Genomic DNA, 26913 nt, shown 5'->3' on the forward strand with positions numbered 1-26913 from the left:
GCAGTCACCCTGGGGAGGAATCAAACCTGGGTCCCTGGTGCTGTGAGGAAGCTGCGATAACCACTAAACGACCATACCATCATTGTCCATCATTTTACATTGTCTCCTTATTCTCCAAACTGAAATGTATCAAATCACACAGCTCTGCTCCACTCATTCCACTCACTCAGTACTTCCCAGATGTTTTCCACCTTGTGATCTGTTTGGAGGAGCTGGTAGAGCTGCAAGTTTAGATTGTGAGCAAGTGTTGGTGTCAAATAACACTCAGTCACTTACTCACAGCCTGGCTCCCACCCATGCACTCTCAATTATAGGAGCAATTTACTGCGCTCTCTCCGTGGATGTTGTCTGACCCGCTGTGATCTCACTTATACTCTCACTCACACTCTGTCAAAATACTTACTCCCTCACACTCTTTCACACTCTCACTCACTCTCTCTCAAATACTCACACTTCCTTCCACACGCACTCTCTCATTTACTCTCACTCAAATACTTACTCCTTCATGTTCTCAAACTTACTCTCTCATTCTTTCTCAAACACCACATTCTCTTCCACTCAATCTCTCATTTACTCTCTCAAATACTCATACCCTCACATTGTCTTGCACACTCACTCACTCACTCTCTCTCAAATATTCACAGACTCTTGCACCCTCTCTCGCCCACGCTCTCTGAAAATACTCATTTTTTCACACTCTCTTGCACACTCTTTCTCACTCACTCTCAAAATACTCACTTCCTTACGCCTTCTTTTACACTCACCCACTTTCCCTCTCTCAGTCACTTTCCCTCCCTCACTCACTCACTTTCTCTCACTCACTTTCCCTCTCTCACTCACTCACTTTCCCTCTCTCACTCACTTTCCCTCTCTCACTCACTCACTTTCCCTCTCTCAGTCACTTTCCCTCTCTCTCTCACTCACTTTCCCTCTCTCACTCACTTTCTCTCACTCACTTTCCCTCTCTCACTCACTCACTTTCCCTCTCTCACTCACTTTCCCTCTCTCACTCACTCACTTTCCCTCTCTCAGTCACTTTCCCTCTCTCACTCACTCACTTTCTCTCTCTCACTCACTTTCCCTCTCTCACTCACTTTCCCTCTCTCACTCACTCACTTTCTCTCTCTCACTCACTTTCCCTCTCTCACTCACTCACTTTCCCTCTCTCACTCACTCACTTTCCCTCTCTCACTCACTTTCCCTCTCTCACTCGCTCACTTTCCCTCTCTCACTCACTTTCCCTCTCTCACTCACTCACTTTCCCTCTCTCACTCACTCACTTTCCCTCACTCACTCACTTTCCCTCTCTCACTCACTCACTTTCCCTCTCTCACTCACTTTCCCTCTCTCACTCACTCACTTTCCCTCTCTCACTCGCTCACTTTCCCTCTCTCACTCGCTCACTTTCCCTCTCTCACTCACTCACTTTCCCTCTCTCACTCACTTTCCCTCTCTCACTCACTCACTTTCCCTCTCTCACTCACTCACTTTCCCTCTCTCACTCACTTTCCCTCTCTCACTCGCTCACTTTCCCTCTCTCACTCACTCACTTTCCCTCTCTCACTCACTCACTTTCTCTCTCTCAGTCACTTTCCCTCTCTCACTCACTCACTTTCCCTCTCTCACTCACTCACTTTCCCTCTCTCACTCGCTCACTTTCCCTCTCTCACTCACTCACACTGACTCACTCACTGTCGCTTCATACTCACTCACTCATCCTCACACTCTTTCTGAAAATGCTGACTTCCTCAGTCTCTCTTTCCCTGATTCACTCACTTGTGGAGCCTCTCTCAGACTCACTGTGTGGAGGAGCTATGGAGTAGGCCCAGGCAGGGGGTTGGGGAGTGTGATCATGGTGGAAGAACCATTTGCAGCAACATTAAACTGAGCAGCAGAGCAGACTGTCTGACAGAGCCACCCAGGATTCTGAGGCAGGTAAGAAAGAAAGGGATGTACCATGGATACTGACGTCTCCTAATGGGCCAGTGATTGCCAGTTAGTCAGAGTGACAGCAATCAGTGGCCTTTTCATGAGGATGGTCTGCGCCAGATTGGCTGCTCTGAGTCTGAAGGTTAAAGTCAACTCGGAATCAGTGAGGACTGCAAATGCTGGGGATCAGAGTCGAGAGTGTGGTGCTGGAAAAGCACAGCCAGTCAGGCAGCATCCGCGGAGCAGGATTGACCATCTCGATTGGCAGAGTACTCGGTCAATCATCCAACAAAAGAGATGTTGCATTAGTGGAATGTTAACTATCTGAAGCAGCCCCTAGGGGGTAGATAGGGAAAGCTTCAGATGTATGTTCAGAGAAATTCTCCGGGAGAGGGTATCTCTGGCCCAGTGAGAAAGGGTCCTGAGCCTGGACAATGTTTTGCGTAAGTGGCTCAAGAACATTGAGCATATTACAAACCGTTGCTGGAGAAACTCAGCAGGTCTGGCAGTCTCTGTGGAGAGAGAAACAGAGTTAATGTTTCGGGTCCAGTCATGCTTCTTTGCTATGAATTCTGAAGAAGCGTCATTGGACTCAAAATGTTAACTCTGTTTCTCTGTCCAAAGGACCTCCAGCAATTTCTGTTTTGGTTTCAGCTTTCCAGCATCTGCAGTTCTTTGTTTTACAGTATCATAAAGTTTAGAATTGTATTGGAAAAAGATAACAAGGAATCCAGAGTGAAAATATGTAATTGGGTGTGGAAATTTTAAACCCCCCCCCCTCCCAAACCAGGAACAGTGCCATGACATCGGGGTGATGCTCACCATTACCAGCCCACCGTTGAGCCAATTGATGTCCTGAAGGGCTCATTTAATGCTCTCCTAAAGAGCTCTTCCAGAATTTTCCAGAATTTATCGCCTGTTCCTAAATTTCTTGGAATATAGTGGTAAGCCACCTTCTTAAACCACGAGCTGCTTTGTCCTGGATAGTGTCAAGCTTCTTAAGTGTTGCTGGAGCTGCATCCATCCAGGAAAATAGGGAGTATTCCATCATATTCATGACTTGATGGTGGATATGGGCTGAAAGCTATGTCCATGATTCATCTCCTATAAAAACATTTTATCCTCTTTAGAGTCTGTTCTGACCAGTTCACTGGATGAAGGGGTTAGAAAATAGGGAGATAATGATGTGATAGTAATGTCATTAGTTTAGTAATTCTGATATCCAGGCTAATATGCCAGATACCTTGGTTCGAATCCCATCTTGGAAAATGGTGAAAGTAATATTCCAGAATTAAAAGTGGCCTAATGGCTATCACATGTCAATTGTCATAAAAACCCACTGCCTTTTAGGAAATCTGCCATCCTTACCTGGGTCTGGCCTACACGTGTCTCCTGACCCACAGACAAAGTGGTTGGCTCTTAACTGCCCTCTGAAAACCAATCAGTTCAAGGGCAATTGGGAATAGGTGACAGCCAATGCCACCCCCAACCTATAAAGGGAAAAAAAATACAGTCGAAGAGATTTGGCATTGGGTTAGCTCAGTTGGCTGAATAGTTTGTTTGTAACGTAAAGAGATGCCTCAAGCCTAGGTTCAATTCCCGCAGCACTGACTAACATTACCATAAAGGACTCTCCTTCTCAATGTCTCCCCTCGCCTGAGGCATAGGGACTCTCAGGTTAAAGTCACCACCAGTTCTCTCTCTCTGTCTGGGACTATAGTGACTTAACCCTTTAAGGGTGGTAGCACTGCAGTTAATGCTTTTTCCGTTTGGATTCACAGTCTCCTTCAGACTCAGCCTGGAGATTAAAGTCAGGGATTCCCAGGCACGGCGATGAGCAGCGAGAGCCACCTCATCCCCTGCAACACCCACGCCAAGGTAAAAGTTTGGGTCTCGTCGTTCAGAAATGTAAATGTGATTGCACCTGCTGCCTCCAGCAGGGAGGAGGATGGTGGGGCCTGTGGGTGGAGGGGAATAACGCTTCAGCTGGACAGAACCCAAACTGGGGAGTAACTGTGTGGAGTAAACGATCACTCAGCTCAGAAAGCATCGAACCCAGGAGTGTATAAAAATAAATCCAGATCAAGGGAGTACAACCTTTAAATGCAACCAAGTCGCTCTTAGGTGGCATCAAGAGGCAGCTCTACAGCCGGGGTAGTGGAAATCTCGCTCTGTGTCTACAGAAAAACAATGAAGGGGTGCTGGGGCTTTCAGATCTGAGGTCACTATCATACAGTGTCACTCAGTGCATCTACAAACCCTGTTATAATCACAGGAATCCACAATACAGAATCTGAAAACCTTGTGGAATTGGTTTAGCTCAGGATGACTGGTTCGTGAGGCAGTGTGACATAGTCAACGTGGGTTCAATCCCATCACCAGCTGAGGTTACCATGAAGGACTCTCCATCTCAACCTCTCCCCTTGCCTGAGGTGTGGTGACAGGTTAAACCAACACCAGCCATCTATCTCTGTAATGATGGTGTTAAGCTTATGGCAATTTGATCTGATCTAAAACCCTGTCATATTCTAACCACTGGATCCCACAGACTACTGGCTGGTTGATAATCTTCCTTTTGACCACTCAAGTGATCAGTCGATTCCAGTTTGAAGCGAGATTGGGGTAGCTTTCCGGTGAGATTAAAAGGGGAAGAGACCAGTACAAAATTCAATATGTTCAGGAGGAAGTGAGTCACCAACACCCAGACAGATAATTGCTCAGGCAAATATGTGTAATGTTGTCTAGTTGGCAATGTAATGGTGTCATTGAAGTGACAGAAACTTGAAAGAATCACCCATGGAAGGTGAAATTTCCTCACACATTGATCCTTAATCTCTCAACTCACTGATGAGAGACAGAAAGCATAGGGCTCCCTCTGCTGGTGATACCAGTCACTTCAGTGGGTGGTGGATGTTTACAGTTCTCTCAGGAAGATCAGGATCCTGGGCCCACACACACTTTTACCACCACGTAGCCTAGAGCTAGGGATAGTGGTGACAGAGGCTCAATGTTCTCTGACCACATGACTGAGCAGGAATCTCTCCCATTCTGACCACTCTGCCACTGCAGGTACTGCACCACAAGATCAGCCCCATCGTCAATGACCACTCTAGCTCATCCCTCAGTCTCTTTTTGACTTGCCGATGTAATGTGGGTCTTGCTGGCTGGCCAGCATTTATTACCCATCCCTCATTACCCTGGAGAAGTTGGTAGTGAGCTTTCTCCTCGAACCATTGCAGCCATAGAGTAATAGAAGTTTACAAGACACAAAAAGGCTCTTTGGCTCATCAAATCTGTGCCAATCAAAAACAACTTTCAAAGTATTCTATTCCCATTTTCCAGCACTCAGCCCATTTCCTTGTGTGTCTCGGCATCACAAGTGCACATCTAAATACTTCTTCAATATTCCAAGAGCTTCTGCCTCTACTAGGCCTCACAGGCAGCACCCCACCATCCTCTGGGTGAAAAACAAATTTGCCACAACCCCTCTAAATCTTCTGCCCCTTTCCTTAAACCTACATCTCCCAGTCATTGATCCCTCCACCAAGGAGAACAGCTTCTTCCTATCCACCGTATCTATGCCCCTCATAACTTTATACGTCTCAATGACGTCCTCTCTCAATCTCCTCCACTCTAAGGCACACAACCTCAGTCTGTCCAATCTCTTTGCATAAACACTCCAGCCCAGGTGACATCCTGGTAAAGGCAAATTACTGCGGATGCTGGAATCTGAAACCAAAAGAGAAAATGCTGGAAAATCTCAGCAGGTCTGACAGCACCTGTAAGGAGAGAAAAGAGCTGATGTTTCGAGTCTAACTGACCCTTTGTCAAAGCAAGACACAATACGTTCAGGAGGAAGTGAGTCACCAACACCCAGACAGATAATAGCTCAAGCAAATGTGTGTAACGTTGTCTGGTTGACAAAGGGTCAGTTAGACTCAAAACGTCAGCTCTTTTCTCTCCTTACAGATGCTGCCAGACCTGCTGAGATTTTCCAGAATTTTCTCTTTTGGTTTGACATCCTGGTAAATTGCCTCTGCAACCTCTCCAGTGCAATCACATCCCTCCACTAATGTGCTTTCCAGAACTGCACACAATCCTCTGGCTGTGGTCCAACCAATATTGTTATACAGATTCAGCATCACCTCCCTGCTCTTAAACCTCTTAGCCTCAGCTAGTAAAGGCAAGCATTCTACATGACTCTTTAACCATTTTATCTAACTGTCCTGCTACCTTAAGGGACTGAGGTACATGCACACCAAGGTTCCTTTGATTCTCGGTGTTTCCCAGGGTGCTACTGTTCATCATGAATTCCCTTGCCTTGTTTGTCCAGCCCAAGTGCATCACCTTATATTAATCCAGATTGAATTCCATTTGCCGTTGATCAGCCCATCTAACCAGAACATCTATATCCTCCCATACTCTAAGGCTATTCTCCTCACCATTTACCACCCCACCAATCTTTTGTATCATCAGCAAACTTACTGCTCAAACCTTCTAAATTCAAATCTAATCATTAATATGTACCACAAACAGTAAAGGTCCCTAATGCTGATTCCCATGGGATCCCACTGGACACATGCTTCTGGTCACAAAAAACATCCTTTGACCATCTCTTCCTGTTACTCAGCCAATTCTGGATCTGCTTTGCTAAATTTCCCATGGGCTCTAACCTTCACTTTTTGTCTACTACGCAGGACCTTATCAAATGTCTTGCTGAAGTCCAAGTAGACTACATCAGATGCATTGCTCTGGTCACTTCTTCAAAAAATGTAATCACCTTCACTTAACAAAACCATGCTGACTGTTCTTCATTAGACCCTACCTGTCCAAATGCAGATTAATTCTGCCCCTCAGAATTGCTTCCAATAGTTTCCCTATCACTGAGGTTTGACTGACTGGTCTGTAGTTTCCTGGTTTATACCTTGCTCTCTTCTTGCATATCGGCGCCACATTGACTGTGCTCCAGTCCTCTGGCATCTTTCCTGTGACCAGATATTTCTTCCCTTGCCTCACTCAACAATATGGGATACATTTCATGTGACCTTGGAGATTTTTCTACTTCTAACCTTGCCAGACCACTCAGAGCCTCCACTCTGGATATACCAATGTCTTTAACTGTATCACAGACCTTCTCTTTGATTTCTATTCCCAGATTTTTTCCTCTCGCCACAGAACACCAACACAAAGTATTCATTAGAACCCTAATTACATCCTCTCTCTCCATGCGCAAATAACTAGTGGTCCTTAAAGAGCTGAGTCTTTCCCTTGTTATCCCTTTATCCTTAATGTCTTAGGATTTTTTTTTAACTTTTCCGTCAATACATCAGTTCCCCCCACCTTTTCCTCAAAGGATTTCCTTTATAAGTTTCCCCCTGTACATTCTGTACTCCTCTAGGTTTTCTGCCGTCTTGAGTCCTCAATACCTGCCATAAGCCTCCCCTTTATCGTTTTATCCAATGCTATGTGTCCCTTGATATTGTTGAGTTGTAAGTGACCCGCATCATTAGGGAGAGAATTCCAGGATTCTGACCCAGTGACGGTGAATGAAAGGTGAGGATGGTGAGTGACTTGGAGAGGGGCCTGGGTATCTCTGGATTACTAGATCATTAATATTACCACCATGCCACAATCGTGTACTTGTCCCTGACCCTTGCTGCAGCCTCTACCTTTGAACTTCCATTCTCACTGACTTCCAGACAACTCAATTCTGTTCCATAGCCCTGACTGCTAGGAACCATGGAGACAGACAACACAGAAACAGGCCCTTCGGTCCACCTTGTTCATGCTGACAGCACTTCTGAGTAAATAAGGAGAAATCGCTTCCTGTGACAGGAGAGTCAGTAACCAGAGATAGCAGATAATCAGCAAAACAACTGGAGGGAGATGCGAAGAATAGTCTTATGCAGCAAGTTATTTGATTTGGCACTCACTCCCTGATAGGCTGGTGGAAGCAGAGAATCAGAGGCATATTTGAAATGGTAAAGCGATGGCAGGGACAAAGTATGGGGATGGGACTAATTGGATAACTATTTCGAAGACATGGCACAGGCGAAGAGGTTGGAGATTGGAAGAATTTAAAGATGACTTGTTTGAATCATTTAAGGTCCTGAGCAGTCTTTAGAGGGTGAATATGGAGTGGTTGTTTCCTCTTGTGGGAGGAAACCTGGGCGGCTCGGTGGCACAGTGGTTAGCACTGCTGCCTCACAGCGCCAGAGACCCGGGTTCATTTCCCGCCTCAGGCGACTGTCTGTGTGGAGTTTGCACATTCTCCCCGTGTCTGCGTGGGTTTCCTCTGGGTGCTCCAGTTTCCTCCCACAGTCCAAAGATGTGCAGGTCAGGTGAATTGGCCATGCTAAATTGCCTGTAGTGTTAGGTAAGGGGTAGATGTAGGGGTATGGGTGGGTTGCGCTTCGGCGGGGCGGTGTAGACTTGTTGGGCCGAAGGGCCTGTTTCCACACTGTAAGTAATCTAATCTAATCTAATTTAGAGCCATGTGCCATTCTTTAAAACAGGGATAAGGCTATTTTATTTGTTCCCTCAGGGGGATAATGAGACCCTTCATAAAATAAGATAGCTATTAACAATGTCAACAAATATAAAGATCAATGTCATTGAGGGTAAAGATCAGCTGGTAGATTAGTGGGTACAGGTTCAAGGGGCTGAATGGCCTCCTCCCATCCCTATTTCCTACGCTCTTGTGTCTTTGGCTGGCAGTGTTTCATGAAGAGCCTCAGCACTGGACTCTGTAGGGATTAGTTAGTGATAACCAGACTAATACCAATCTAACCTGCTCAGTGTTCACAGATAATGGCTGGCCTTGCGTGTTTCCCTTCCGGTTTGCGAGCAAGCTGCATCGTACCTGTATACCGCACAGAATGACCAATAGGAAATGGTGAGTGAGAGTTCCCTCCATAACCGACTGCCTTTGTCCATTCAGCTCCCACAATTAGAATCTAAATAACTAAAATAACCAAGAGCTGACCATCCTTTTAGAGCATGGGTCCAGGCAGTGAGTGTTGGCGAGCTATTGAACCCTGGAGCGCCTCACACTTCAGCTCCAATCCTTCCCTTTTCCGATTTCCAATCGCATTCCCAGCAGGGGGGAGGTTGACAGATGCCGTAGGTTTAAGCCACCTTCCTAAACACGTTGTGAAGCTGAATCCTGGTAAATTCAACATCTTGGATTGATCCTCTTGGCCAGGGGTTCAGACACTCATCAGGTGAATTCATCGAGTGACTCCTACACCTCACAGAGCCCGCTCAGACACCAATCAGCTGAGGTGACTCATGGCCATATTTCCCACTTTCTCCCAGATCAGCTTTCCTGTCTGATTTGGAGCAAAGAGTGATTGGAATCCCTTCAGAGAGCCAGTGATTGTTTCTAGAGCGGAGGGGTTGTATTTGGGTCTCATCTTCAGAGGCACAAAAACCATCAGAATTCTGAGGTCCACCGTGAATAAGGTGGACAACAAATGGATTAGACAAGAATACAAATGTAGAAGGTTTTGACTTTTACTGTGAAAAGGAATGGAGCTTCATTGCTCTCGCATATGACCATTTACAACTTAGAAACAATGACCAGAAGTAAGTGGATATTTTCATGGCTCCTCCCCATGCTGTTGGTTCACTCCCTGTGACCTTATTTACAGCAAATCCTAGTCACCCATCACCCATCACCTTAATGATTCTGTTATGAAGATTCTCCATATTTAATCCTTCTGTAGACTTAAGTTTTGAAGAATTGTGGAAAAATGTATTTATGTCAAGTTTTGTAGAGAACCGGGATGTGGTTTATTTGAAAGAAATCATTGATAGGTCACTGTCGACATTTGAGATTTTTTTTAAAGAAGGCTTCTTAAGAATCATAAGATGAATGCTAACTCTTGTTCTGTGAGAGACCCCTGATAATTTGATTTGATTTGATTCATTACTGTCATGTGTACCGAGGTACAGTGAAAAGTGTTGTCTAACATGCTTTACAGGCAGATGAGACTATACTAGTGCATCAGGGTAACAGAACAGAGTGTGAAGTACAATGTTTCAGCTGCTGCGAAGGTGCAGAGAGAGAGAGCAACATTAATATTAAAGAGGTTCATTTAAAAGTCTGATAATGGCGGGGAAGAAGCTGTTCTTGAATCTGTTCATATGCGTATATAAACTTTTATATCCTCTGCTGAATAGAAGAGGGTATAATCTGTGTTGGAGAGGCCTTTGATGATGTTGGTTGCTTTCCCGAGGCAGCAGGAAGTATAGATGGAGTTAGTGGATGGAAGGCTGGTTTGTGTGATGGACTGGGCTGTGTTCACAACTCTCTGTTGTGTCTTTTGGTCCTGAGAGGAGCGGTTGCCAAATCACGCTGTGATGCATCTAAGTAGGATGCTTATTTATGGTGTATCTATAAAAATTTGTAAGGGTCTTTATGCCAAATTTCCTTAGCCTTCTGTGGAGGTTGAGGTATTGCTATGCCTACTTTACCATCTTGTCAACAAGACAGGGCTGTTTTGAACAGTGACTGGATGGAGAGTGCTTTGGTGTCTGGTATCAGGTGGAGGAATGTGAAAGCTGTGAGGAAGGCCTGCCCAGCTCATCTCTCCTATTCCCCTTGTAGTTCGTGGTGAAATTTGATTGTTCTTCTGTGAAAGTGAATGAATAAATTTCTCAATGTTGCATTTCCTGAGCAAGGACTGAACAACAGACTTCTGAGTATTCTACATTTTATCTGCTTTTCCTTCAAGAGTAACCCCAGCTGCCAAAAAGTGTTTTTAAGTTACTTCAGAACTGCAGACAGATGTGTGTGTACACTGTATGTGTTTTGGATTATTTAGAGGATAAACATTTATGTTCCTGACAATATATTGCTGTGACTGTTATGGGAAGGACTGAATTGATAATCAAATCACAATAATCAACTAACCATGCCATTAGTCATAGAATTATACAGCACAGGGAGACCCTTCAGCTCATCAGATCTGCTTCGACCTATCTACACTAATCCTACTTTCCAGCACTCAGCTCATCACCTTATGACATTTCAAGTGCTCATCCAAGTACTTCTTTAAGGTTCCTGCCTCCCAGGCAGATTCCCACCACCCTCTGGGTGAAAAGACATTTTCCTCAAATCACCTCAGAAGTATTTGTTTCTTCTTTATTCATTCTCGGGATGTGTGCATTGCTGGTTAGGCAGCATTTGTTTCCCAGAGGGTAGTGAAGCGTGAATTGCTGTGGGCCTGGAGTCACATGTAAGCCAGGCCAGGTAAGGATGGCAGTTTCCTTCCCTAAAGGACATTAGTGAACCAGATGGGTTTTTCCCAGCAATGGATTCATGGTTATCATTAGACTCTTAATTACAGACTTTTTAAAATTGCCATGACAGGATTCAAACCTGGGTTCCCACAAAGTTACCTGGGTCTCTGATTTAACACTAGGCTATCATCTCTCCAGATAAGCATGATTCAATTAACAAAATGACTCATAACTTCTCTTTTTGTACTACTTTCCAGAATAAAAGAAATGTTTACTAGGCTTCTTTAATGAAATCAAAATAATGTGTTTTATTATAAATGAAACATATTCTTACCAGCTAAGCCATGATCCAGAATGAAAATTATTCCCTTAATTTCACACATAGACACACTCACACAATGCAAAAACACAGAGCTGATGGTTTAAAAAAGATGAAAGGCAAATGGGAAAAAAAGACCTTGTTGGCCCAGGATCTGGAAATAAAGGATAGGATCTGATGGCTCCTCATACCCATTGGATTTCCTGTTGATGATGCTGAATTGTTGACAGCTGTAGATTAATGATAAACTTTGTGTTCTGATTCAAGTCTTTGAGAATTGAGAGTACAGTCTCTTAAGAGGACAGAAAAGATAAATCCTCTCAAGTCTTTTCCAAGCCATATATTTAGAGACACAATGTTTTTAAAGCATGGAAAGAGGTCCTTCAGCCCCTTTTGTCTCTACTCGTCATCAAACATCCATCTGTTCTAACCTCAATTTCTAGCATTTGGCCTTACATGCAATGGCAATTCAGGTGTTCATCTAAATGATTCTTAAATTTCTTGAGGGTTCTTGATCAACCACCATTTTAAGCAGTGAGTTCTAGATACGCAGCTATCTCTGAGAGAGAAATTGTTTCCTCAAATCCCCTCTAAATATCCTGCTCCTTCCCTTAAAACTCTTGTCCCTCATTATTGACTTCTCTATTAATGTGATTGCTACTTTTCCAATAATTGAAGAAATAAACCCCATTTCTTAACTCCTTGAGAGCTTTGCTTGGCTCTTTCCCCAGCGCTGCTTGATTTCCTGTGAAAGCGAGTAACTTGCTGCATACATTAAATTTTGGGGTTTAGTTTCCAGTAAATCATATTGTAATACCTTTATCAACACATAAATTATCCAATTAGTTCAAATTCCTCTAGTTTTTCAAGGTGGACTTCTAAGAAGTGTATTCCCAACAGTATATTAACTAGTAATCACATCCCCCTTGAATGCATTTTGTTTTGATAATTGTACTTGTTAATGGAATCTGGTTGTTGAGTTAGTTAATTGGGTGGCTCAATTATGGGGAAAACTATTTTTCATTTTGTGTTGGGTTCCATGGAGTTGAGGGACTAGAGAACAGTGCACTCTTCCAGCCTCCATCGTAACAACCTCTATTAGCAGTGCTTAAAACTCTCATTTTGTTTTCAAATCCCTCCATGGCCTCCCCCCGCTCCCCCCCCCCCCCCCACTTTCTATCACTGTAACCTCCTCTAGGTCCACTGTCCTCTGAGATACCTACATTCCCCAGATTTTCCCTCCCATATGTCTGTGATTATATGTGCAGCACTGTTACTGACAATGCTTTAGCAGGAAAGCCTTAAACTCTGGAATTCCTTATCTAAGACTTTTTGCTTCTCGAATCTTTCTCTTTTCCTTTAGGCCAATCTATGAGATCTACCCTCTTCCACCTGACTTAATATTGCCATAGAGTCATACAGCATGGAAACAGACACTTTGGTCCAATCAGTCCATGCCGAACATAATCCTGAACTAAACTAGTCCCAGCTGCCTCCACTTGGGCAATATCCCTCCTAACATTTCTTATTGATGTACTTATCCAAATGTCTCTTAAATATTGTAACTGTGCCCGCATTCACCACTTGCTCTGGAAATTCATCCCACACATGAACCACTCTCTATGTAAAAAGAATTGCCCCGCATGTCTTTTTAAAATCTTTCTCCTCTCACCTTAAAAATGGCCCCTGGTCTTGAAATCCCCAACCCTAAGGAAAAGACATTTACTATTCACCTTTTCTATGCCTCTATGCTGGGTGGCACGGTGGCACAGTGGTTAGCACTGCTGCCTCCCAGCACCAGAGACCTGGGTTCAGTTCCCACCTCAGGTGACTGACTGTGTGGAGTTTGCACATTCTTCCCCGTGTCTGTGAGGGTTTCCTCTGGGTGCTCCGATTTCCTCCCACAATCCAAAGTTGTGCAGGTTAGGTGAATTGGCCATGCTAAATTGCCCGTAGTGTTAGGTGAAGGGGTAAATGTCGGGGAATGGGTCTGGGTGGGTTGTGCTTCGGTGGCGCATTGTGGACTTGTTGGGCCGAAGGGCCTGTTTCCACACTGTAAGTAATCTAAAACACAATTTTATAAACCTTTATAAGGTCACCCCTGAACCTCCTATGCTCCAGTGAAAAAAGTCCCACCCTGTCCAACCTCTCCTTATAATTCAAGCCCTCCATTACTGGTAACATCCTGATAAATATTTTCTGAGCCCTTTCCAGTTTAATAATTTCTTTCCTATAACAGGGCAACCAGAACTGGACACAGTACTCCAGAAGCGGCCTCAGCAATGTCCTGTACAATCTCAGTATGACGTTCCAACTCCTATACTGAAAGATCTGAGCTAATGGTAGTTCAGTTTCAGAATGTGCATGACAAGGAAGGCAATGGCTTAGTGCAATTATCACTGGACTATTGATCCAGAGACAAAGGTAATCTTCAAAGTTTGTGAGAAGATGTGTAGCTCGGGTGCTCGTTGTTGTGGTTCTGTTCGCCGAGCTGGGAATTTGTGTTGCAGACGTTTCGTCCCCTGTCTAGGTGACATCCTCAGTGCTTGGGAGCCTCCTGCGAAGCGCTTCTGTGATAAAAAATGGGACCAACAAATCCCATTCAGGACTTGATGGATTGAATATGGAGGCAAAGGGAAGCTTAAGACAAAACTGCAGACCACTATAAATGCCGGAGGAAACATCACAGAAGCGCTTCACAGGAGGCTCCCAAGCGCTGAGGATGTCACCTAGACAGGGGACGAAACGTCTGCAACACAAATTCCCAGCTCGGCGAACAGAACCACAACAAAGGTAATCTGCTGGGGACCCAGGTTCAAATCCTGCCATGGCAGATAGCAGAATTTGAATTTAATGGAAATATCTGGAATGGTACCATGGTTGTCAATTGTTGGGAAAAGCCTGTCTGATTCACTAATGCCCTTCAGGGAAGGAAATCTGGCTCAAATCTAACACCAGACTGGGACTCTTAACTACCCTCTGGGCATTTAAATGCTGGTCTAGCCAGTGATGCTCTCATTCTGTGAATGAAAAAGCACACTCTATGAAGTATCCTTGGATGATTTGCTATGTTAAAGGTGCTGTATAATTGCAAGGAATGAAGTTCTACCCAGTTCCTACCTGAGTCTTGCATATAAAGGTTGCAATAGTTAAAGATCTCCTTCGACATAAGATTCTGAGCTGGGGAGGGGTTTGCAGTTCTAGCCATTGCTGTTGCTAGTCAGTTGTGGATTCTGAGAATGTGCCTATAATGATGCCAGTGCCCCCCAGGATAATTTAATCTAAGGGATTACCTGCTGCCCCTTAGCATTGCTGCACCCGTCCCCCATATGGGTCCATGTGATTAGAGTGTTCACATTCTCCAGGTGAGTCGAGGACGGCTGATAAATACTGGTCACGCCAGTGACCCCCACGTACTCTGGATGCACAAATTTTTAAATTAAGTTTCAACAATTGTATCCTTTTATGAGTTTTTTTGGTTCCCAACATTGTTTTATTTTTGTTTCAGGTGCGCCACCACCCCCAATTTTGACAAGGATGAACAATGGGGTTACTGTGAATGGATCCAGCCACTAACACATGGTACAACTGTCTCATTGGTTTTGGGAAGAAAAGTACACATTAAGCAGAAAATGGCAGGTGTTAAAGGACTTGTCGATTCATTTCCATCAAATTCACATCTATGTGGGACACCTATGTATCTATGTATCCCATCACAAAATAAATCAAACCTCAATTTCACAACTGTACTCCCCTCTCCTAAAACACCAGCACAACTTATTTTCAATTCTACTTCAGAACAATATTCTACTGGAATTAGAAAGATAGAGGGAGGGGCCATGGGATTGACTCTAAATTTTAAGGATTTGAAATGTAAGGAAAGAAATGAGTATTGCAGTCTTTAAAGGGAATGGTCGCATATTCACCTGAAGGAATCAGTTAACCAGAGTTAGTTCAGACTAAAGGGTTTTTATTTACATGAAGAGGCATGATAGTCTAGTAGTTATATTGCTCGGCTAATGATCCAGAGGAAATGCATTTAAATCAGGGTGGCACGGTGGCTCAGTGGTTAGCACTGCCTCCTCACAGTGTCAGGGACCCAGGATTGATTCCAGCCTCGGGTGACTGACTGTGGGAAATTTTACGTTCTCCCTGTGCCTGTGTGGGTTTCCTCCCACAGTCCGGAGATGTGCAGGTTAGCTGGATTGGCCATGCTAAATAGCCCATAGTATCCAGGGATGTGCAGGCTGGATGGAACAATACAGGGGTTGGGCAGGATGCTCTTCAGAGGGTTGGTGTGGACCTAATGGGCCAAATGGTCTGCTTCCATACAGTAGGGATTCTACGAGGTCTCGCCAGGGCACTCTGACTTTGACATAGATAAGAATTGACTACAAGGTAAAAACAATGACTGCAGATGCTGAAAATCAAATACTGGATTAGTGGTGCTGGAAGAGCACAGCAGTTCAGGCAGCATCCAACGAGCAGCGAAATCAACGTTTCGGGTAAAAGCCCTTCATCAAGGGCTTTTGCCCGAAAAGTTGATTTCGCTGCTCGTTGGATGCTGCCTGAACTGCTGTGCTCTTCCAGCACCACTAATCAAGAATTGACTACAGCCTTGTGAAAACTTCACTGGTACAAACTTCACTCCAGGTCATGTTCCATCCTGATTGGAGAGTTCATTGTTACTGTGTCAGAACTCTCACAGGACTGGAGTTCAGGAGGTTCAGGAAGGCTGCTCAACACATGCCAGCTGGAACCTCTCACGTCCGAGAGAGGAACGATACCTACCATCCTCCCCTGGTTTGGACTTCATGTGACTCCAGTCTCACCACGGTGTGGGGTTGACTCTTAACTGCAACCTGGCACATGGCGGTCTAGTGAGTCACTGAGTTGTATCATATTGCAACACTACAGCACCTCAAACCAGGGAAAACTACCATCTTACCGAGGTAAACGAAGGGCGAATTAAAGAAATGCTAGCCTTGCTAGTGTCGTCCATATCCCAGCAATAAATAGAATAAAACCATTTCAAAGTACATGAGTGAATGAACGCAAGAAGCAGTGCATAGAAATAATGGGAATGTGCTCATGGGATGTGGGTGTCACTGGCTGGGCCAGAATTCATGCCCCGGCCCTAGTTGCCCTTGAGGGGGTGGTAGTGAACTGCCTTCTTCATACATTGCAGTTCATGTGCTGCAGATAGACCGGGATTTAGGAATTAGAGATGTACAGCACGGAAACAGACACTTTGATCCAACTTGTCCATGCAGACCAGATACCCTATTCTAAACTAGTCCCATTGCCAGCATTTGGCCCATATCCCTCTAAACTCCTCTTATTCATATACCCATCCAGATGCCTTTTAAATGTTGTAATTGTACCAGTCTCCACCACTTTCTCTGGCAGCTCATTCGATACATGCACCACCCTCTGTGTGAAAGAGTTGTCTTGTAGGTCCCTTTTATATCTTTCCCCTCTCACCCTATGTGCTCTAGTTCTGGACTCCCCTATCCTAGGGAAAGGACCTTGTCTATTTATCCTATCCATGCCCCTCAGCATTTATATGTCACCCCTCAGCCTCTGAAGCTCCAGGGAAATCAGCCCCAGCCTGTTCAGCCTCTCCCTATAGCTCAAATCCTCCAGCCCTGGCAACATCCTTGTAAGTCTTTTCTGAACTCTTTCAAGTTTCACAACATCCTTCTGATTGGAAGGAGACCAGAACTGCATGCAATATTCCAAAAGTGGCCTAACCAATGTCCTGTACAGCCGCAACATGACCTCCCAGATTTAGAATCATATTCCATTTGAAAAGAAATGAAGTGATTGAGAGAATGCAAAACATTGAGGTTATTCAACAATTAATTCAATGTCCCAAAGAGAGAATTAAATCTTAAGAAGGTTGGAATCATCTCTCTGGAGGGAATGGGTATTTATGGATGTGGTGCCAATCACATAGGCTGCTTTGTCCTGGATGATGTCAAGCATCTTGAGTGCTGTTGGAGCTGCACCCATCCAGGTGACTGGGGAGTATTCCATCACACTCCTGACTTGTGCCATGTAGATGGCGGACAGGCTTTGGGGAGTCTGGAGGGGAGTTACTGCAGGATTCCTAGCAGATCGTAGTGCAATCACGATGGGTGAAATGGCCCCCTTCAGCATTGTAACACATCTATGATATAGTTCATGAAGAATGGCCAGATCTTTGGGAGAGAGGACAAAGGACAAGATTGGATAAAATGATGCAATGTATTTTCACAATGCAGAATCATTAGATTTGACACCACTGAGTAGATGTTTTAGCTGAATGTGCTCTTTATTGTCGAAATATCTGAATGATGTCTATTTTTAATCCTGTTTGAAGTACTATTTCATTCTACTCTAACTTATTTAACAGATTATTGTGAAAGTGACCCCTGCTGGCATGGTGCTGCCTGTGTCAATATCCCTCGACACAACTCCTATCAGTGCATCTGTAAAGATCCATTCACAGGAAGGCACTGTGAGAAAGGTGGGTGATAGAGACAACCTTATTTTTACAGTGAAACATTAAATAAGATCCTAGAGTGAGTAGAACAGACAAGGTGGTTCAGTGGTCAGCACTGCTGCCTCACAGCGCCAGGGACCCAGGTTCGATTCCAGCCTCGGGTGACTGTCAGGAGTTTGCACATTCTCCCCATGTCTGCGTGGGTCTCCTCCCACAATCCAAATATGTGCAGATTAGGTGATTTGGCCATGCTAAATTGTCTGTAGTGTTTGGGGATGTGTAGGGATTAATGGAGGATATGGGGAATGGGTCTGGGTAGGTTACTCTTCGGAGGGTTGGTGTGGACTTGTTGGGTTGAGGGGCCAGTTCCCACACTATAGGGATGCTATGATTCAGTTCCAGGCTGAGGCAGTACACTAGATTGATTCTAGAGGTGTGGGGTTTGTCTTATGAAGAGAGCTTGAGCAATTGTGGTTCATACTCTCTGGAATTGACAGGGATGAGGTGTACAAGATGCTGAAGGGGATTGATGAAGTAGACGTACAGCGGATATTTCCTCATGTGGGACAATCTAGAACGAGAGCTCAGAGCTTCAGGATAAGGTGTAGCAGATTTAAAACAGAGTTGAGGAGAAATTACTTCTCTCAAAGTGTCATGAATCTGTGGAATTCACTGTCTCAGAGTGCCGTATATATGGGGACGTTGAGTAAATTGAGGAGGAGACAGGCTGATCTTTAATTACTAATGGGTTGAAGGATTCTGGAGAATGGGCAGGAAAGTAGAGATGAGTTGAGCCATGTTTGTATCAAATAGTACAGTCTGCTTTAGGAGCTGAAAAGCCTACTCTTACTCGTAGATATTACGTTCTTATGCAGAACACTTTAGTTCATCCAGCCCACTCATCCACAGTGTACCCTCAGTGGACCTTTGAAAACTCTGAATGCCATTTGTAGGGAACAAATTGTATTTCCATTTAGAAGCTACGATTGCCTTGATCTAACAGACTGGCAGAGCAATCTCAAATGGCTGAATTCTGTACTTCCATTCCCATTGGAAGCCATTACACTTTCTTGCTTTACTGTCCTGTCCATAAGACATAGGAGCAGAGGAAGGCTATTCAGCCCATCAAGATTGCTCCACCAATCATTGGGATAATTGCTGCTCTGACAATGACACTGGATACTCCACTGTCAACTTCAAGTCTCTAAGCCCGAAGAATGGATTTCACAATCTAAACTGTGCAGTTTGAAAGGACAATGTAGTTTCCCAGATTATACAACCCTTTGGCTGACATTTGGTTACCATTCATGGAGGGGAAATCATGCCTGATGAATTGATGAGAATTCTTTGAGAAAGTAAAGATGATAAAGGAGAACCAGTGAATTGAATTGAATTTATTGTCACATGTACCGAGGCACAGTGAAAAGCTTTGTCTTGCAAACAATACAGGCAGATCACAAAGTTAAGTAGCGTAGATAAGTAAATAATAGGTAAACAGCAGCAAAAACAAAAACACAGTGGATGTGATATATTTGGATTTTTAGACACAAATGTATACATTTGATAAGATAACACACATAAATAAGATAAGAACACATGGTATTGGAGATAGCATATTAACATGGATAGATGACTTGCTAATTAATAAAAGATAGAGAGTTAGGATAAAGGGACAGTTTCGGGATATACTGCTTAATAAGATGATGGAAATAGATTCAATAGTAGCTTTCAAAACAGAACTGAATAAAGACTCAGGCAAAAGAAATTGCAGGGATAAGGGGAAAGGGTTGGAGAGTTGAAAGATTGTTTTTTGAATGTTTGAATGTGTGCATAGTTCTTCCACTGCACCCAACAATTCTATTAGTCCCTGTTTTTATTTGTGATCTTTGTACTTAGAAAAGTGCTTTGAAAGACAGCACCTGAAATATTATGACTTTGGAAAGACATGGATGCGAAGTCTTCACGGTGACATTGAGAAATGCATTTGTACCGAGGGTGGGATTCATTCTGAAATTGTAAGATCCAAAGGTAACTGGAAGATTATTTACTTCACATGAAACTTGATTATTGATGCAAAAAAGAAGGCATTATCTTGAAGTTCTTCACCTTGCACTTATTAGGACAGAATCTGAAGAATACCACATTATGAAAGAAACAACAATTTATTTTTTTCTTCTTTTTTAGAATATCTCCTGTTTATTTTTTTTAATTAACCCCCACACTCCCGCCTAACTGCAGTAGTGCTTATTTTTCCCCAGCACCCATGGTGTGTGTGTGCAGGTGTGAGACACAGTGAGAGACACAAGGTGCACGAATCTTTATTCAGTTTCCACCACCAGGAAGATAGGAAAACACCCAAGTGGCCAGTGACAAGCACTGCCCTTCGCATCAAAGGGCAATGCTGTGTGATCAAACCAGTGAAGGGGAGGGCAGGGATTAAATCAAAATAGAGTTGGGGGGGGAAATAATGCACTCCACTCCCTGCGGTGCCCACCTCTCCCTGAACAACTCCAGGGTGTTGGTGGACACCGCGTGCTCCTTCTTCAAGGACACCCGGTTTGCTGAACCCAAAGGACTGTCCACCGGCCGACTGGCGTCCGTGCCTCCCCCCCCCCAGAAGAAACAACAATTTATTTTCTTTCTTTTTTTTTATTTTTTGCTGTGTGATCCCCTGTTTATATTCATTCTTAACTTTTTTTTTCTTTTTTTCTTTTTTTTTCCCCCACACTACCGCCTAACTGCGGTAGTGCTTATTTTTTCCCCAGCACCCATGGTGTGTGTGTGCAGGTGTGAGACACAGTGAAAGACACGAAGTGCACGAATCTTTATTCAGTTTCCACCACCAGGAAGATATGAAAAACACCCGAGTGGCCAGTGACAAGCACTGCCCTTCAAACCACAGGGCAATGCTGTGTGAGCAAAACAGTGAAGGGGAGGGTAGGGACTAAATCAAAATAGAGTTGGAGGGAGAAATGATGCACTCCACTCCCTGCGGCGCCCACCTCTCCCTGAACGACTCCAGGGTGTCGGTGGACACCGCGTGCTCCTTCTCCAAGGACACCCGGGCTCTAACGTAAGAAACAACAATTTATTTATTTTTTTTTCTTTTTTTCTTTTTATTTTTTTCTTTTTTTCTATCTTTTTTTTTCTTCTTTCTTCTTTTTCTTTTTTTTCTTTTCTATCCCCACACTACCGCCTAAGTGCGGTAGTGCTTATTTTTTTCCCCAGCACCCATGGTGTGTGTGTGTAGGTGTAAGACACAGTGAAAGACACAAAGTGCACGAATCTTTATTCAATTTCCACCACCAGGAAGATAGGAAAGACACCCGAGTGGCCAGTGACAAGCACTGCCCTTCAAACCACAGGGCAATGCTGTGTGAGCAAAACAGTGAAGGGGAGGGTAGGGACTAAATCAAAATAGAGTTGGAGGGAGAAATGATGCACTCCACTCCCTGCGGCACCCACCTCTCCCTGAACGACTCCAGGGTGTCGGTGGACACCGCGTGCTCCTTCTCCAAGGACACCCGGGCTCTAACGTAAGAAACAACAATTTATTTTATTTTTATTTTTTTTTTTTTCTCTTTCTTTTTTTTCACAACTCCAGGGTGTCAGTGGACACCCGCGTGCTCCTTCTCCAAGGACACCCGGGGGTTATTCCTGTTTTTTCCTTTTTTTTTCTAGCCCCCACACTACCGCCTAAGTGCGGTAGTGCTTATTTTTATTCCCCAGCACCCATAGTGTGTGTGTGTGCAGGTGTGAGACACAGTGAAAAGACACAAAGTGCACGAATCTTTATTCAATTTCCACCACCAGGAAGATAGGAAAGACACCCGAGTGGCCAGTGACAAGCACTGCCCTTCAAACCACAGGGCAATGCTGTGTGATCAAAACAGTGAAGGGGAGGGTAGGGACTAAATCAAAATAGAGTTGGAGGGAGAAATGATGCACTCCACTCCCTGCGGCGCCCACCTCTCCCTGAACGACTCCAGGGTGTCGGTGGACACCGCGTGCTCCTTCTCCAAGGACACCCGGGCTCTAACGTAAGAAACAACAATTTATAGTGTTGATGCAAGGCTGCTGATAGGTTAACAAGTGGACTCTGATTGATAGAGATATTGCCGTGGAGAATGCACCAGTGAAAGAGTTAACTGCCAATTTTGGTTAATTTGAACCAGGCAAGTAGAGTCTGATTGGTCAAGGCATTGCTATGGAGAATACACCGACCAACGAGAGTCCTCTAAGCTTTCATTTAGTTGGAAAAAGCCAAATTCAACTCAACAAAGCTTGTGGGACAGCCATTCCCAGATGCATTACCCATGGTGATATCTTGACCAATAAAAGTTCGCTTTCTAACCAACCCGTGCCCTCTTCTCATGCAGTGTAAATTGTTGTTCCCTTTGAGATTTTATATTCGTGCAATTTTGTCCTGATTAGTACAAGATGAAAAACTCTGACAGTTGTCCCTTCCCTCAGCAATTCCCAAGTTCTGTACCACTAAGCTAATCTTAACCTGTAATGTGTGCCCCTCTTCCACTGGGTCTGCTTCTCACCAGACTAGACCGAAGGTGAGTCGAGAGTTTGTTGTTGGAAAAGCACAGCAGGTCAGGCAGCATCTCAGGAGCAGGAGAATCGTCATTTCAGGCCGGAACCCTTCATCAGGATTCTGATGAAGGGCTCCAGCCCGAAATGTTGATTCTCTTGCTCCTCGGACGCTGTCTGACCTGCTGTGCTTTTCCAGCAACACACTCTCGACTCTGCTGTCCAGCATCTGCAGACCTCATTTTCTCTTAGACAGAAGATGATCCAACAGGGAACACAGCCTTTTGGTTTTGGGTTGGAGACAAGCGTTGATGGCTCAGCGGAGATGTGAGGCTGGTGTTTTCGTCCATCTTTACGGATCAGGGACAATTTTCGGAAGCCGCTTTGGTTGAACAATGACAAACTGAAGGTGGAGTAAAGTTTGTCCTTTCTTCCAATTGACAGCTTGCGAGATCAACCCATGTCTTCATGGAGGCACCTGCCATGAGGTGGAAGACAGCGGTGAGAGTGTGTGTGAGTGCAGTGAGAATTACGTTGGGGAGTTCTGTGAAATAGGTAAGAGCGTGCGATAGAAATAGTGTCTTGGCAGCAACCATTGATGGTGCTCACCCTCCCCCTTCCCCCAGGCAATTCAGTCCTCTGCACTTGTGTTCCAGTTAGTTCTCAATGATGGTTGGTCATTAATCTCTCCATTGGATGTTGATGTAGTCCTGCCCCGTAAACACAGGATGGTAACAGAAAGAAAGCCTCTTTAGAACTGTTTCCACTCCACTGCTGTAACTCTAGCTCACATGACAGAAATGGCCTGTTGTTCAGGTGAAATGCCTGAAAGAAACAAGATCCCAGAGCTCACTGACAGGTAGAACTCTTCCTGCTCTACTCTCAGATGGGTGGCACCATGAGATCTTTTGCTGCATGGGCAGAGATGTCCTCAGTTTGTGCCTCTGGCAGGGTGGCACTCCCTCGGTACTGCACTACAAGTCAGTCTGCTTTATAGTTTCATGTTGCCAAATACAAACACATGTTGATTCAGAGGCAGAGACACCAGATAGTCGCTAAACCGACATTCCTATAGCAGGGAAGAGGATCAGCTCCTAGACTGGGACCAGTATGGATTTACCCGCTGCCGAAGCCGGTCACTCCAATTTTCCACATCACAGTCTAAGAAAGGAAAGGTTCACATAATCAAACACCACAGGATCAAGGCCATTTGGCCCATCCTGGCCATGATGGACATTTCAAAGAGTAAGCTTCCTCTTTGCCTATCATCTGCTACCTCACACTTTCCCCACTGATCTTCCAAATTTGAATGTTCTGATAACTCTGGTCTCCCTGCTATCGGAAGGATGTTGTGAAACTTGAAAGGGTTCAGAAAAGATTTACAAGGATGTTGCCAGGATTGGAGGGTTTGAGCTATAGGGAGAGGCTGAGTAGGCTGGGGCTGTTTTCCTGGAGCATTGGAGGCTGAGGAGTGACCTTGTAGAGGTTTATAGTATCGGAAAGGGCATAGATGGGGTAAATAGATAGGGTGGGAGAGTCTAGAGCTAGAAGGCATAGGTTTAGGGTGAGGGGGAAAGATATAAAACGGACTTAAGGGGCAAAGTTTTCATGCAGAGGGTGGTGCATGTATGGAATGAGTTGCCAGAGGAAGTGGTGGAGGCTGGTACAATTGCAACATTTACAAGGCATCTGGATGGGTATGTGAATAGAAAGGTTTAGAGGGATATGGGCCAAATGCTGGCAAATGGGATGAGATTAATATAGAATATCTGGTCAGCATGGATTATTTGGACCGAAGGGTCTGTTTCCATGCTGTACATCTCTTTGACTCCTCTTTACGTGATACACCCTTTCATGAGATGTGGGAGTTGAAGTCAAGGCTGGTATTTGTTCCCCTTTCCTAATTACTCTGGAACTGAATGACTTGCTCAGCCTTTTAAGAAGGAAATTAATAATTGATGTGGGTCTGTGGATTCATGAAAGTGGGCAAACATCTGAAGTATCACAATATTTAATGTTGAAGGCTGAGTGCTGGAAAGTGGGAGAAGTGCAGAAAGGGTGGTAGAGACTCGATGGGCTGAAGAGCCTCTCCAATACTGTATGACTCTATGTCTCAACAACATGTAGATCACAGTGAGTAAGGATTTCTATTACTGAAGCAGATAGGTTTTTATGACAATTTTTGGTTATTTCAGGATAGCCATTACTGAGGGGAGCTTTCAAATTCAGATTTAATTGCATTTAAATGCCACCAACTACTATGGTGGGATTTGAACGTGTGACACTAGCCAAGACCAACTACATCACCATCTTCCATTCTTTTAGAAATGTGACAAATTGAGGGTACCTGATGCTTTCAACACTTCCATTAAAACACGAGCAGACCTTCCGTGGAATCACACATCATTAGCCAGGGCATAGGCTCCTGTATAACTGTTCACTCTGAACTATGTCCAACATAAATATTTGGATAGAATGATAACATACCTGTTTGTCTTGAGAAGCAATCATTTTTATTATTGAGGAGACTTGAGTCCAATATCAATACCGGGCTGAATGAAATAATGTAGTCAGATCACTAAAATGACACAGACTTTGAATAATACATATGATGTGCAGTTGAGAAAATGTGCCAATAAATCTATAGCAGGAAGAAAGTTTTTCTTCCTACATACATTCTTCAACATAAAGCATTTATGTCGAGTGAATGAAATATGCAAAGCTTTTAGTAGCAACAGCAATCGCTTTTATAGAAGTAACTTTCCAGGATCATTAACACATTGCTGCTTAACATTTACAAATGTCTATTTTATCCAGATACTGCTGCCAACTGTTATGAAAATAACGGGAGCTCTTACAGAGGGGCAGTGGCACAGACAGCCTCAGGGACTGACTGTCTAGCCTGGACATCCAACTTTATAAGCCCGGAGTTTAACATCAAGGATGTGGAAGAACCCCTCCGCTTGGGTTTGGGTGACCACCCTTACTGCAGGTGGGAGCAATGTGCTTTACCTAACAGTGTCATGTCTGTGGCGCAGGGTAGGGGGAACGATACAGGTTCAGCTCTTCCAAGGTTTCTCCCTTTCTTCCCTGAATACAACAGGCAAATATTGCCAGCCTGTGGTCTTTGGTAGTTCCATTATCATCTGGGTGTTCGTGTCCAGTGAGGGAGTTGAGAATGTGTTGCTGGAAAAGCACAGCAGATCTGGCTGTATCTGAGGAGCATTTTGGGCCAGACTACTGATGAAGGACTCTGGCCTGAAATGTCAATTTTCCTGCTCTTCAGATGCTATCTGACCTGCTGTGCTTTTCCAGCAATACACTCTTGACTCTGATCTCTAGCATCTGTAGTCCTCACTGTCTCCAGTTAGGGAGTGTTGGATCTGTAGTCTAATACATTCCTGGCCAGCCTCCCATTTGCCAACCAGTGAAGACCTGGCTTCATCTCAAACTTGTCCATCCCTACAACCCTCTTCAAGCTCCACATTTCTTCAATTTTGGACCATTGGATCCCTGATTTACTATATTTGATGTCTGGTGATTGTGCCTTACATTCCTGACCTCCATGAAGTTCTTGAAACTGCTAGAAGTTCAGAATTAGAACCGTACATGTTAGATTTTAGATTAGATTACCTACAGTCTGGAAACAGGTCCTTCGGCTCAACCAGTCCACACCGACCCTACGAAGAGTAACACACTCAGGCCCATTTCCCTCTGATTAATGCACCTAACACTATGTGCAATTTAGCATGGCCAATTAACCTGACCTGCACATCTTTGGACTGTGGGAGGAAACCCACACAGACACGGGAAGAACGTGCAAACTCCACACAGACAGTTGCTCAAGGTTGGAATTGAACCGGGGACCCTGGTGCTGTGAGGCAGCAGTGCTAACCACTGAGCCACCGTGCTGCCCGTTTGTTCAACACTAACCCTTTACTGTTTCTTCTGAACAAACACCCTCTGCTGCTGCATGTGTACATGGTAGCCTCAAGTAGACAAAACACACAATGTGATTTTCGGTACACCACAGACCGTAAACTGTGGAATTCCCTCCCTAAACCTCACCGCCTCCCTAGATCCTTCTGTCGGATGCGATTTAAAATGTTTGGCAAACTTACGGCCACTCAATGGTCCCACTAGGCTACATGTATTTGCAACAATGAAATAGTCTTAAAGGTATTGCAAAGGTCTTATTCTGAGATTAATACCATGGGAGCCCAACTGTGCAAAAAAAGTTTTAAATGAATTTCACGCTGAAAAAGATGATGACTCGCAGCAGCGGTATTTTAAAGATGACCTCTGTCACCCATCTACACGTCTTTCTGTGGCTTGGTGTCAAATTATGCACAGCGTGTTGGAATCTTTTTCCACATCAATGGCCTTATGTGAA

At 44.4% G+C, this 26913-nt stretch overlaps 1 protein-coding gene across 2 annotated transcripts in view; it reads left to right on the forward strand.

Moving 5' to 3' along the window:
* Positions 1-26913, forward strand: part of LOC140494757 (hepatocyte growth factor activator) — an 88759-nt gene that overhangs the window by 5971 nt on the left and 55875 nt on the right. For both annotated transcript variants that reach the window (XM_072594328.1, XM_072594337.1), the window contains exons 2-8: positions 3711-3807; positions 8728-8824; positions 15003-15076; positions 17892-18005; positions 19878-20009; positions 22965-23075; positions 25338-25512. In XM_072594328.1, the coding sequence (XP_072450429.1) occupies positions 3711-3807; positions 8728-8824; positions 15003-15076; positions 17892-18005; positions 19878-20009; positions 22965-23075; positions 25338-25512 (800 nt within the window). The remainder of the gene's footprint in view (positions 1-3710; positions 3808-8727; positions 8825-15002; positions 15077-17891; positions 18006-19877; positions 20010-22964; positions 23076-25337; positions 25513-26913) is intronic.

This window comes from Chiloscyllium punctatum, chromosome 2, assembly GCF_047496795.1.
Source record: "Chiloscyllium punctatum isolate Juve2018m chromosome 2, sChiPun1.3, whole genome shotgun sequence".
Taxonomy (NCBI): domain Eukaryota; kingdom Metazoa; phylum Chordata; class Chondrichthyes; order Orectolobiformes; family Hemiscylliidae; genus Chiloscyllium; species Chiloscyllium punctatum.